The 13,629-nt window shown below is 44.6% G+C and overlaps 1 protein-coding gene across 2 annotated transcripts in view; it reads left to right on the plus strand.

Moving 5' to 3' along the window:
• The window catches only part of LOC142585121 (acetyl-CoA acetyltransferase A, mitochondrial-like), a 56,896-nt gene that overhangs the window by 27,721 nt on the left and 15,546 nt on the right, over nt 1–13,629 (plus strand). For both annotated transcript variants that reach the window (XM_075695637.1, XM_075695638.1), the window contains exons 2-5: nt 9,707–9,804; nt 9,996–10,113; nt 10,266–10,361; nt 13,462–13,562. In XM_075695637.1, the coding sequence (XP_075551752.1) occupies nt 9,707–9,804; nt 9,996–10,113; nt 10,266–10,361; nt 13,462–13,562 (413 nt within the window). The remainder of the gene's footprint in view (nt 1–9,706; nt 9,805–9,995; nt 10,114–10,265; nt 10,362–13,461; nt 13,563–13,629) is intronic.

Raw genomic sequence — 13,629 nt, forward strand, 5'->3', positions numbered from 1 at the left:
TGGTGTATCCTCCCGAAACCGTTCAGCAATGCGACATACGTAATGCATATACAAATGGCTCAATTCATACCGCAGATTATGCAAATGGGCATCTTTCTGGCGGCTGTACATGCTGAGGGGACTGAAAAGATGGGCTTCAAAAAATATAAGGAATAATGTACTTTCCAGGCGGTAAAAATATTTTGTTTTTATTGAGCTTGCTTTAGCTATGTGCACATGAGTTGTAGCGTACGCACTACAGGAACACAACATTAAACACGACAGTGATGACGTGAAACAATGACTCAAATCAAGTGATGTTTCATGACAGACTAACGAGTTTCTGTCAAAACACACCCTTCGGAAATGCCAGAAAGCTTCGTTCTCACCCTGCTTGACTCCAGAAATCAAATGTTGCAGTGCTCAAATAAATGCCTGAACTTGTCGGTACACAATTACGTAATCAGTCGAAAACTACACGAAAAAGAACGGTACGTGTGCAACTCGGGTTGCCTTATTTTGTGCCGCTTCATCGTCGTTCTTTTCTTCTCCTTCGAACGTATGACGGCGCTGATTGGCTTGTGGCTAGCTCCTACTGTGGAGCATCATCTCGAGGCATCCGGGGCACGATTCCGGTAAAAACAATAACATGTGCAAGTTTTGTTGTTGTTGTTGTTGTTGTTGGTGGTGGTGGTGGTGGTGGTGGTGGTGGTGGTGGTGGTGGTGGTGGTGGTGGTTACGTGACACTCATGATTGACGAGTTGTGTGAAAGTACCCGAGATTGGCAAGGGCCGCTACAGGGGCTACAAGGCAGCTTTTGTGAAAAGTCTACTCGTCAACCCGCGTAAACGTTTCGCGCTCCATAAGACAAAGCAAAATGGTTGGTTATCACAACAGCACACGGGTGGCAACAGGTATCAGGTAGAGCGATCGCATATCTCTCTAATAACAATGGAGCGTTGGAAACTCAGCTGCGCGTGAGTATCTTCTTGTCACGTATTAAAACTAAACTTTCGAGAGCACTAGAATACTCTCGCTGATAAAACCCAATCCCACAGATTGCGTATGGTTAGAGGGGGCGTAACTCAGTTGCGAGGCGCGAAAACTATCCGACAGCCACGTCACCAAAGGGCGCCGATATTGTAAAGCCCATTTCTGTTTGTCAGGGCTAACATTGGTCCGCAAAAGTTGTTTATCATGCCAAACGTTCCGGCAAATATTACGGCAGTTCTGACGCACGCGTACATAGTCGAATTTGTAGAAACGCTCCCGCACGCTTTTCGCACGCTCAAAATTATCACGCTTAGCAACGTGAAGGCTCGGATGTGCCTGTTATTTTGCAGAAATGTTTATGAACGCCCTATCTAGACACCACTGACGTAATCATAATCCAGTGACACAGAGCAAGCAAACTCCGACGTCATTTAAGTGTGAAGGCGTTGCTCATAAAAAAAATAATAATGTTGCGCACGTTTTTTTTTTTTTTCTGGCTTCGCTTACGAGTGGTATCACGAATGATATCGCGAGTGGAGCGAGTCAGTGTTTCATGACGTCATGAAGAATTCACATGCTGGGTACGGAAACATAAACTTATTCATAGAAACAATTATTATAGCAAAATTCAGGGCACTCTGAAGTTTACGTGCAATTTCTTTTCTTGTGTTCGGGTGATTTGAACGTTCATTTGACGTAAAAAGTAAACTTCATGTCAGTGCTCGTTTAACTTAAGCTGACATCAAAAGTCAACAATAGGAGGATGAATTTACATAAACGAGCAATTGGTTCATTTACTCATGGCACACAACGTAGCATCACTGCCCTAAATCCAGATGATTCACCTGCTAGGGAACGCTGCACCAGCTGCTCGTGTAAAAATGCACCTGTGAATGTTGGACGGTGCTCGCTGCACTAGGTTCTTGAATCACTGCCAAAGCAAGGCCACACCACATTGCGACCGTCTGATGCTCCGGATGTTCTGCACTTGCGGTATAATGCCGAGCGGGAATATCGGAGGAATTTCATCAGCACGCGTACACAAGCAAGAGTGGGGCATCGTGGAAGTTTCAACCTGCTCGCGCTGCATCAACGACGCTACAGAAACCACTACAGATTTTCGACATCAGCACGTGTACGGTTCGCATTTTCCATGCTTCTTCGTGCGATTTCCGGACAGAGATTTAGGCACTTCAACGCCTAGCCAAATTAGCTTCCCAAGCGGGTAGGTATTTAGAATTTTCTGTTGGAAGGGAGGTGTAGGGGACGCTGTAGTATGGGAGGCACGCAATGCAGGCATTCTGGCAATAACGGTATACATTGGTTATACAGAATCATCATCATCATCATCATCATCATCATCATCATCATTATTATTATTATTATTATTATTATTATTATTATTATTATTATTATTATTATTATTATTATTATTATTATTATTATTATTATTATTATTATTATTATTACAGCGGGGGTCCTCCGGTTTTGTTGAAAAAAGGGACACTCAGGCTTTATTAGAAGAAATGAGTGGACCGTTTATTCACTTTAAAAAATATCTTGTATGTTGTGCACTTATTTTAGATGTGGCAAAAGCGTTTGGCATGGTATGCCATTCAGTTTTGCTAGATGAACTCTACAATTTAAGTTTCCGAGGTCCTTTTTTCCGGTTGTCACACAATTTCTTTACAGATCGCTCCCGGATTGTTTCCATTTCAAACATTTCCAGTCCCGGCGTTTTTTCGAAGGCCGGTGTGCCACAAGTTTCCATGCTGTTTCCCTTACTTTTTAATGTATACGTTCAGGACATATGTAGTGTTCTATCCATCTGCAAGTTATTTAAATATGCAGATGAAACTGCACTTTTAGCCACACTTGTGAATTTTCCAAACGCATTCTCAATGCTTCAGAATGACTTTCATGGTAAGGGTTGTAACAGCGCACCCAGGACAAGGACAACAGAAGGAATAAAACGACGACATAGAGCATTTGTTGTCCTTGTCTTGGGTGCGCTGTTACAACCCTTACCATGAATCCCAACCAAGTGGCCCAACTTGCCGTTCTGCTCCACAATGACGTTGGAAAATTAATGGATTGGTTTGATACAAATGTCATTGACATCGATCATTCCAAATCAAAGTTGGTTTGCTTACATAGCCACTCAAGAGTGTTTCACTTTCTTCTTCACTTTATCTGCACAGCTCTCGATGTATTAATTGTTCCTGCTCTCCAATAAATTCTTCGGACTCGGTAAAGTATTTGGGCATATGGCTTGCTTCAAGTCTTATCTTTTTCTACTCACTTATCTTACATATGTGCCAAACTTCGTAAAATCGTTCTGTTTACCGCATCACAGTGTTTTCACCCTTGTCTGTGAACAACATTTGTTCATTGTTCTGGAACCTTGCATCAACGTGTAAATAGGTTGTTGCTAAAGTGTATGTTAAAAAGCGTTACTTATATGACATATACCGACCACAAGAGATGAACCTTTTTCAGATGCTAAAAATGCCGAACCTGAGATCACTGTTTGCTCAAACAGTGGTACTGAAACATTTCTGGGCAGATGCCTTTAAAGACTCCACTGTGCTTTGCCGTCCTTTACGTCATGCACCAGCTTTTTCAGTTCCTCACACACGTACCAGATGTGGCAAATGTACTCGAGCCCTTTGTGTTCCAGGCATATTCATTGCTCTTCCCTCTTAAATTATTTCCTGCGAGCCTATACGCGATATTCTCAAACATCTAAACGAATTGTGCATGGAATGATTATAGGCGTCATATTTTCTTTCGTGTGTCACTGTGAAACGGGTCGCGTATTTATAATTGCTCGTAGATACAGCGGGGCGTGCCACTTTTGACGGAGCTCGACGTTTCTGCGCAGGCGCGAGTAAGAGCGGGCGCGAGAGAGAAAATCTGGGGGCTTTTGCTCCTTGAATGTATGACTCAGCCTAGGCACTACGGAGGAGGTTTCTTAGAGCGCGTTGTATTCGTTTGTCCCCTAGACATGCCGGCACTGCGGAGTTCGGTCGAGTTGGTTTATACGCTCCGCCGCTGGCTGCCCGCGCGGTGAAGCAGTGGGCGCGGACGCCGCTTGGTGATCGCTGTGTCTGAAGGGACAATGTTCTGACTGGTGTTTTATAAGTTGCGGGTCGCTTTTTTCGTCGCGACGATAGATCGGATTTTTTTACGAGCACTGCTCCAGGAGGGCACATGTAACCGGCAAACGGAGGCCTCAGGAGAGCACCTGAGGTTATATTAAAGCAGGCAGCGCAGGATCTCCGGGGCACCCAAGCGGTGGCGGGGGGATCAAAGCTGGAAGCCGGGCGGCCCGTGGGTTGGGGCCGCAGTTAGTTGCGAGTGATTTTCTCTCAGGTCCAGTCGTTTCCATACTCGCGTTCGCGTCTTTTGTCGAGCAAGACGCGGAAGCTACAGGTCCCGCGCTGTTTCGATCCAGGTATCGTGTCTCGCCTGGTGCTATACAGTTACTTGATTTCCAGTGGTTGTTTTTTTTTCACCTACTGCCTACGCCAATGTTATCAATGCGTACAGCCAATGTTATCAATGCCATTTCGACATAGCATAATCAGTGTATGTTGCGTTTTATCTTAAAAGCTTACTGGTACTGTCATTCTGCTCCAGTTTTGTTTGGCTGGGCGCCAAGAGGGTATACCGGCAGAACTCGCGAGGCGCGGTTGTGCTGAACTTAGCATCGCAAGTTGCCGGCTCGACGCAATCATATTTAATCGATCATGTTTTTACTAATGAAAACAACGTGTCATTATTTCGCATTATTGGCGGCGCCTCCAGGACACCAAAGCGGCAACGGGGATGTCAAAGCTGGAAGCCGGGCGGCCCGTGGGTTGGGCCCACAGAGGCCGAAGCGTGCCTGCATGGGGGTGTTCGCATAAAACATTGGCTGTCCGCGATAGCGGACAGCCGATCTTATACTCCCCTGGCACGCGCAGGTTTCACGTATATATACGTGAAACATAAGGTACGCAGTAGCGGGAGACTCCAGATTAATTTCGAACACCAGGGGACCGTTAACGTGCCCCCAATACACAGGACGCGGGCGTTTTTGCATTTCGCCCCCCATCGAAACGAGGCCGCCGCGGCCGGCATTTGGTCCCGCGACCTCGTGCTGGGCAGCGCAGCTTCACAGCCGCTAGAAGCCATCACGGCGGATCTGTCAAAATTCAGTCTTGGGCGCGCGGCTTTTAGCATCATCATCATCAACATCATCATCATTGGGGTTGCCGTATTTGTCGCTTTTCTAGACGTTATCGATGAGCGCCAGACTAGCTGATGCGGTTTTTGGTGCCATTGTAGGCTTGCCATTGAAGTGCCGCGTATATTATTTATGTAGTTGCTATCACCGCCTAATTAACTCTGCTGTTGAATAAAGGTCACTCGCGCAGCTCTAAACTTGCGCTTACTAGTGCGCACCTCGTCTGCGTTATCTACAGCCACGTGCTGTTTAAACACTTCAATTTATTTTAGTCTTTGCCAATCCGACTGTGATTCTCATCCGTGGGATCGTTACATTTTCTCCCGGTAACTCAGTAGCAGTATCGTTATCTCAGAGAGGCTGATATAACCCCATGGGTGGCGGCAATGGAAAAGAGACCTGCCTTGAGTAATTATACTTAAGAGCACAAAACGAAATCAGGAGAGAAAGAATTTATGATAACTCAAAGGGAAGCTCATTACTTTTCGAAGCGAGATCAGGATGCCTTAGAACACGCACTTATAAAGCGAGATTATACGAAGGAAGAAGAAGAATGTGCTTGCTGCAATAAAGCTAGGGAAACGATGGAGCATGTTTTATTAGAATGTGAAGCTATCTGCCTAGCGGTTGATTTAGGAATCACTGGACTCCTTGAAGCTCTTGATTTCAGCGAGAGCATGTCCGCAATAGAGATTTGTAAGAGGCGATTGGAAGATTGGTGGAAGAAAAGTAGGGAAACGACAAACAACGGAGGCGTACAAAAATAAAGTTCCCAATAGGGGTTCACGAACTTTGGTTATGGGAATTCATCGTGGGTTCTTTTTTCTTTTTTTTTTTAGCAATGCTGAGACATGAGGCAATAAAATAACAAGAGCTTGGTCGCGTATTCCACCGCCCCGTCCCAAAGGGTAGGCACATAACATCCATCCATCCATCCATCCATCCACCCATCCGATTACCGACCGAGGCGGAGACATTTCGGTGGAGTCAGAATGCAAAGGCACTCGCGCACCGTCTCTTTTGTGTGTCTGTTTAAGAATCCAAGCTACAGTTGAAATGGCACCTCCTTCTTGTCATTTCCTTGCTGGTAATGAAATAGCTATGTGACTTCAGAGAGCGAGGTCGTGGGCTTAATTCCTCACGGCGGCGGCCACATATGGTGACGAAATGTAACAAACGCTATTTACCGCACTTTTGGAGCACGTTAAAGAACTCCGCGTGAGTCAAAATCAATTCAGTCACCCCCATTAAGGCATCTTTCATATACACCTACTTGCGTTTGAGGACGTAAAACACAATTGCTTATCTTTGTTACTATTTATTAGTAACTTTGGTTATTAGCCTCAAATGAGCTTGCAGAACATATTCGCCCTCAGTGACTACCGGACCGTCTACCATTGGTGGCCCCCGAGAGAAAGTCCTTGAACAAGAGCATTCGCTCAGCGTTTTGTTCTCGCTACGACGTCGCTACGGTGTAGCTATACTTCTAGGTCGCATTTCACCACCAGATCGTTGTACGCGCATTGCTTTACAGCGATTAACTGTTAAATGTCATACAGTTGATCTCCCTTTGTCCCCTTTCTTTGATGTCCCTTTTGCCCCCTTTCGTATGCTGCCGGTGCTGCCAACGCATTCTAAGTGGTTTAACGTCGTTTACACTTAGTGCTTGCGCAAATTCTCAAGTCCTTTCACCCAAATGCACTGCGTATGCTTCACCGCGTTACATAACTCTAGTGCGATGAAGCAACTATGACACTCATTTATATGATGTTTTTATTTAATTGTTATTATTTATTTTTATTTTCTTCTTCTTTTCACCGCAGGCACCGATTTAATGTTCGCCACAGCTTTTGCGATCGCCACAGGGCACTGCTTGCGGGAGTGATGATGAGAGTGAGTAGGATTAAAGTTCCATGCTGCCAGTGAAATTCTTTGCAAAGTGTTTTCTCTCTCTTCAGTAGTTTATTACAAAAATAATTTTTAAAATATTTTTGATAAATGGCGTTGAGGAAGGCGCTGCAGCAACGGAGACATTGTATGCACCATGCCTTTAGCTACACGCTCACGCATGGTCCTGCGACATCGAATACGTTTTACATATGTGGTCCGACAAACAGTTGATGTTTTAATCATGCACGTTCCTTGTGAATAGCTAAGATTGAACAAAATATATTCTAATGACGAAGAATGTGCTGTGGCAACGATGCGAGCAAAATAGAATTCTGAAGCAGGTTAACCATAGTGATGCACTGGTCTGCAGTTCGAAAGAAAGCAGTACAGCCAGGGAGGCACCAATAGGCGCCTGGAAAGGTCAAACTGACACTTTCTCTTTCTCTATTTCCTTCTTTTTTATTTCGTTTCGGTGAGCCGCAGTTTTGCTTCTACAATGGTGTCTTAGCTTCGTAGCTAAATAAACTTCTATGCGTATGGCGTGTAATTGAGCAAGATTGCTCTATCTTGGGGCGTAAAACAGCTATTCACTCCGTTTGCTGTCTCACTGCTCGTGTATAGCACATTAAGCATTGCACAGGCGCACACCTAGGCATTACTTCAGTGAAAGCGACACTGCCACGTCCATATATAGTACCTACTGATTAGATACAGTATCCTATTGTTCACAATTATCTAATCAACTCCGAACAATGGCGTAATGCCCAGGACATAGCTGAGGTAATGAATAATGAACATTGGCGTCAAATGACTCCTTGCTGCCACCATCTGCAAACCTTGATTATGGCAGAAGCACGAGGAAGGATAGACGCCATGTTTTGGATAAACATAACGTCACCTTGGCAATCCAAACGTAAACACGAGTACCAGAATATTCTGCCTGATGGAGTGGTCAAATAATACGTCACAGTTTCACACGAAAGAGGGACATATCGCGAGAAGAAGCTCGAATAAAACACGCTTCTATTTTGCCTTCTCCTCATCGAACTCTCTTGTTTGGCCGTTAGTATTTTAGTAAGCTCGTTTGTCTTCATTTATTATATATATATATATATATATATATATATATATATATATATATATATATATATATATATATATATATATATATATAATATATATACAGTCGACCATGACTTGTAGCATAATTCAGCTCCTTGAACAGGATTACAAAAAAAAGCTGACATTATTGCCACGTGAAAGACTACATAATACACTAATTACCTAAATTATGCTGACTGACTCGTACACTAATTATTTTACGGCACGTATTGCAATTCACGAATTTTAGGCAGTGAGTTAGCAAGTCATATTTACTTGGAGACAATTCTAATGGTAAAACCAATTTGGAGATATTTGTTCCGATAGTGCTCCACAAAATCCATTGTTGTTCCAAGTACTCTTTAGCTACAATGCATATGCTAGGCCTATGAAACAACAAAGCACTTTTGCCTCAAATTTGACAGCGCTTCTCTCATAAATGGCGTTAGTTTCTCTTTCGATACAGACGCAACTTGAGAAATCACTAGCTTCAACTCGTAAATTAAGATATGTGTCCTAATGTAATTGCTTAAAAGTTTATTAGTAAAATTTTCTTCATTGGTCATTTATGGATTTTGATTCCCTGTGCAAAAAATGCCTGCCACTTCGTATAATTCAGCTCAGTGGGCAATATATGTACATTATGCTAACGTTAAAAGAAAAAAAATCACCACTCAAGCACTCCGTACAGATGATTAACCAGCGAAGCTGAAAGGTATAGTCCCGCTGTTTATCACTTGCTTAATCCCGATGGTAGATAAAACGACGGCTTGGTAGGCGGCCGGATCCTCGGTACGAATTTGCTGTTTTCTCTCGGCTGAACGAGGCATGCTCGGGCGTCAGCATCGGCCCGGCGTAGACGAGCTCGTTCCCGGTTCTGCTCGCGACGTTGCTGATCGAAAGCTGCCTGCTCCTAAGGAGTACATGTGACTCGTAAGGAGTACGTATATAAGAGTGTAACGGAGGGAAGCGGGGTGGGGGGGGGGGGGTCTTTCGGGTGTACATTTTGGCCTAATGTCGAACGGTGGCAAAATTCACTTACGTTCGTTCACTTACGTTACGTTACGTTACGTTACGTTCGTTCACTTACGTTAATTCACTTACGTTACGTTGGGCTAGTAGGCAACTTGCACGACGTTAAAGTCATGCAAGGTGTCACGAATCCTCAAAGACAGTATGCACAATAAAAGTGGGCATAAAGGGGCTTTTAAAGTCTGTTCGGAAGTCCAGCTTAGCAGACGTGCACTGAAACTATGTGAACCGAAACCAACGTCTCTGAACCGTTGAGTTTTACCAGAAATTTTGGCATATAACAGATTTCGACGAATCCGATACGTATTTCGACGAAATACGTATCGTCGTCTGCGGAGTGCATGCTGGTGATTGTTAATTATTACTCAGTGCTTAACGTGATACAGAACGCTGGACATAAGGCATTTGTTTCATGCATCAAACTAGGCTAAAGTGTCAGTGCATGTTAAATGTGGACATAATGTTCAAAACTATATACAGGTTATCGCTTCGCTCCATTCGTCGCAGTCATTGAAGACCCCCTACCAGCCCCCTTGTACACGATGGAGACCAAAGAAAGCAGTCGTTCCGGTTTGAATGTAAGTATATGCGCGCTATGAGACGTTCTTAACCGTAATCTATAGCACTTAGGCAAACTCGTAAGTCCGTACGTATATAATTCTATCGTACAGTGTGCTAAGCATACTATATACGTGTGCCCAGATTGATTCTGCCGTAGTTCGCTAGCACTTCTTTTTCTCTGTCTTTCTTTTTCCCTCCTTTTCCTCAGGAGGTCGTGATAGCGTCGTTTGCAAGGACACCTATCGGCTCCTTTAGGAGTTCTCTGGCCTCCGTGCCAGTGACGGAACTTGGTTCAGTCGCTATAAAGGGAGCTGTCAAGAGAGCGGGTGAGAAATGCAGTTGTTTGTGATTATAATTATGATGACGATGATGACGGTCCCAGTGATAACGATAATGGTTTCACTTAGTGGCCCACGTTCGTTTTGACACCCGCCCACAACCATGCTGCTGTGCGTGGCATCGACTTCATGGTTTGCAGGCATATCATGCGAGCGCGTGCAGGAAGTGTTCATGGGCCACGTTCTCTCCGCTGGAGTCGGCATGCATCCGGCGCGGCAGGCAGCTCTGGGAGCAGGTAAGATTCAATGGCGCGGCCAGATGAATTGGTGATCCATCCACCGATTCATACCCGCTCTTCAAACGGAGCAGGGGCCGATGACAACCTCCCTCGTTTATTTCTCTCCTATATGGCCCCTTACAATGAACTCCTTGGAACTGAACGATGAACGCTTCATGGTGTGTATGCGTCCGTGAAAAGTATTCTCTCTTCCTTATCCTCTTTCAGTTCACTTTCTCCCTTGTTAGTGCAAGGTACCCAACCGGGTTCAACTTGCTTAGCCTCCCTACTTTTTCTTTCTGAACTTTCTCTCTCTCTCTCTCTCTCTCTCTCTCTCTCTGTCTGTCTGTCTGTCTGTCTGTCTGTCTGTCTGTCTGTCTGTCTGTCTGTCTGTCTGTCTGTCTGTCTGTCTGTCTGTCTGTCTGTCTGTCTGTCTGTCTGTCTGTCTGTCTGTCTGTCTGTCTGTCTGTCTGTCTGTCTTAAGGTCGGCCCACATTCAGCGTTTTTGCCGGCGTCTCCCGGCGTTTCGTCAGCCGGCGTCATTCAGCGTCGCTCGGCGCCGACGTGCGGAAGCCCGACCTTCGCTCGGTGAGCGAAGACCAATCAGCACGTGGCCGCGACTACGCTCCTGGCAACCTTCGCAGGCGACTTCCGCAGCGACCAGTTTGCGTGCGCGCAACCACGGCACTCCAGTGTCGTAGTCGGCGCCATCTGTGAAAACAGCAGGGCATTATTTCCTCGTTTCCTCAAGACGTTTCCCTATATTGCCAGGGCTACAATTACTATGCAGACACGTGTACACGTTCCGTGCAGACTAACAACTAATCGCCTGAAGCAACGTGCTTCACAGTCAGCGGAGACTTGATCGGCTGACGACAGACGTTTCGGTGCCGCAGTGCTCTCTGTGTGGCCGTCTGCGGATATAAAAGTGTTGCCTGTCCATCGTCTGCTCATTTTGTCCGGCAGTGGCTCGTACCTTCGAACGCGCTCCTTTGAATATCTTTTTGCGTGTGCCGTATAGAACTACAAATAAGGCATAAAAGCATAATAAAAAACATTCGTTATAGCTCACTTGAATGAAACTACACAGGGATTCAGGTTAAATCCGTCTGGTTGCATTGCGCGACGTTGCAGCTGCCGCTGGCCCGCGTACATCCATGAATGCGTGCTTCTCGTGTGACTCGGCGCCCCCTCCGGTGCCGTTCATGAAACACCGCCGAGAGACCCAATGCGAGGGGACACCGGTAAGAACGTTGAATGTGGGGCGAGCTTTAACCTCTACTGTGCCTTGCCCTTGTACTCATGATAAGGCAGTTTTCCGTAATACAATTTTTTTTTAATTCTGGGGTTTTACGCGCCGAAACCAGAATTTGATTATGAAGCACGCCGTAGTGGGGGACTTCGGAATAATTTTTGACACCTGGGGTTCGCTAACGCGTATAGCGTATAGCGTACGCTATAGTTGCGGACGCTAAACTAAAGCTGTCTAATGTAGCAGTATCTTTAATTGGATTAGTTGGTGACACCTACATCTCAGTGAAGAAACTTTTTTTTTGCATTTCGCCACCATCGATATGAGGTGGTCGCGGCCGAGAAAGAAGTCCTTAAGCCTTTAAATATTTCATATACAAGGCTGAATCAAGTATAGCCAGACCTTTCCTATCAGTTCTGCTTCCTTTCTCTACTATATTTAAAGCATCACCCTTCTAAACGCTTTTAACAAATCTCTACTATTATATATATATATATATATATATATATATATATATATATATATATATATATATATATATATATATTATAGTTTGCTTTATATAGTGCAAAAATCAAGGTCTCAGGCAGGTCTGTGTTCAGGCGCTCGGTGTCGCGTAGCGACATAGCGGCATTATGTTATTTAATTGTGAAAATTGACGGGATGGGGCAGACGGAAGCGTGAGAGGAAATATGAAGCAAGGCACCTTTTACTAGGGAAAGGAAGGCCATGATAATTTATTATTATTATTATTATTATTATTATTATTATTATTATTATTATTATTATTATTATTATTATTATTATTATTATTATTATTATTATTATTATTATTATTATTATTAAGACACATGTACAGTGGACCGAGAGGGAGATAGGGAGGGAGCAGGCTGGCAACTGCAGCCGGGAGGGGTACAAACCATGCCTAGTCTTTAGGAAGGAAGGAATAAGAAAAAAGTCAGGCAATGAGGCAAGCTTAACACTGTAATTACGGACAGACACTCAGACGAATATATCTATACAGAACGCGTTTGCCATTCCAAGAGCCAAGAGCCTTCAGAGCAGATTAAAAAAATTAGTGTGTTATTTCCTGTTTTCTTTCTTTTTGTTTTTTTTTATTTTCTCTCTAAACATCTGGAGTCGCATGCTGCAAGTGTTTGAATATATAACTTGCGAACAACTCAAGCTCTTATTAAAGCATTTTTTTCTCCCTCTTCGCTGTTAGTATGTTTGAACACAAAGTGACCCGGTGAATATCGAATGCTACGACTGAGCACGAGGTCGTTGGTTCGTGATTCTGGCTTGCCAACGCTTAGCGATGACCTTGTCCCTTCTTTCTTTTTCTTTTTTTTTTTTGCTATGTAAGACAGAACGGTATAAACGTGTAAACGTTTATCCCATCTTGTTGCGCCATATACCCTCAGTTATTTGTTACAGCAAACCCGTCGCACCAACGTTAATATGACTAAGCCTGTTGAAAAATAATAAGATATTTGGTGTTCACAGCTTACTTCAGCCCCTGCTGTAGCTTAGTGGCTATGACATTGCGCTACTAAGCTACGGGTTACGACTGCGATCCCAGCCGTGGCTGTGCCGCATTTCGACGGGGGCGAAATGTTAGAGGGCTCCTGCACTAAGATCTGAGAACACGTTTAAGAACCCAGGGTGATCAAAATTAATCCGGTGCCCTCCCCCCCCCCCCCCCCCCTGCACGGAGGGCCTCAGTATCACATCGCGTTTTTCTGGCACCGTAAAACCCCAGAATTTTTCAATTTCTTAATTGCTTCGTCATTTCGCACAGAAATGACAAATAGGAAACCGCGTTATGAAATATCCTACTTCATTAAAAAAAACTCAAATTTTCAGGCCTTCTGGAGTCCGTTCCGTGCACCACTATCAACAAGATCTGTGCTTCGGGCATGAAGGCCATCATGCTCGCCGCCCAAAGCCTCATGTGTGGCTCTCAGGTGAGGTCTGTTGTAATGTTTGCTTGGAGAGTGCAGCCGCGCCAGGAAATAAAACACGGGGAAATGA

The sequence above is a fragment of the Dermacentor variabilis genome, chromosome 6, assembly GCF_050947875.1.
Source record: "Dermacentor variabilis isolate Ectoservices chromosome 6, ASM5094787v1, whole genome shotgun sequence".
NCBI lineage: Eukaryota > Metazoa > Arthropoda > Arachnida > Ixodida > Ixodidae > Dermacentor > Dermacentor variabilis.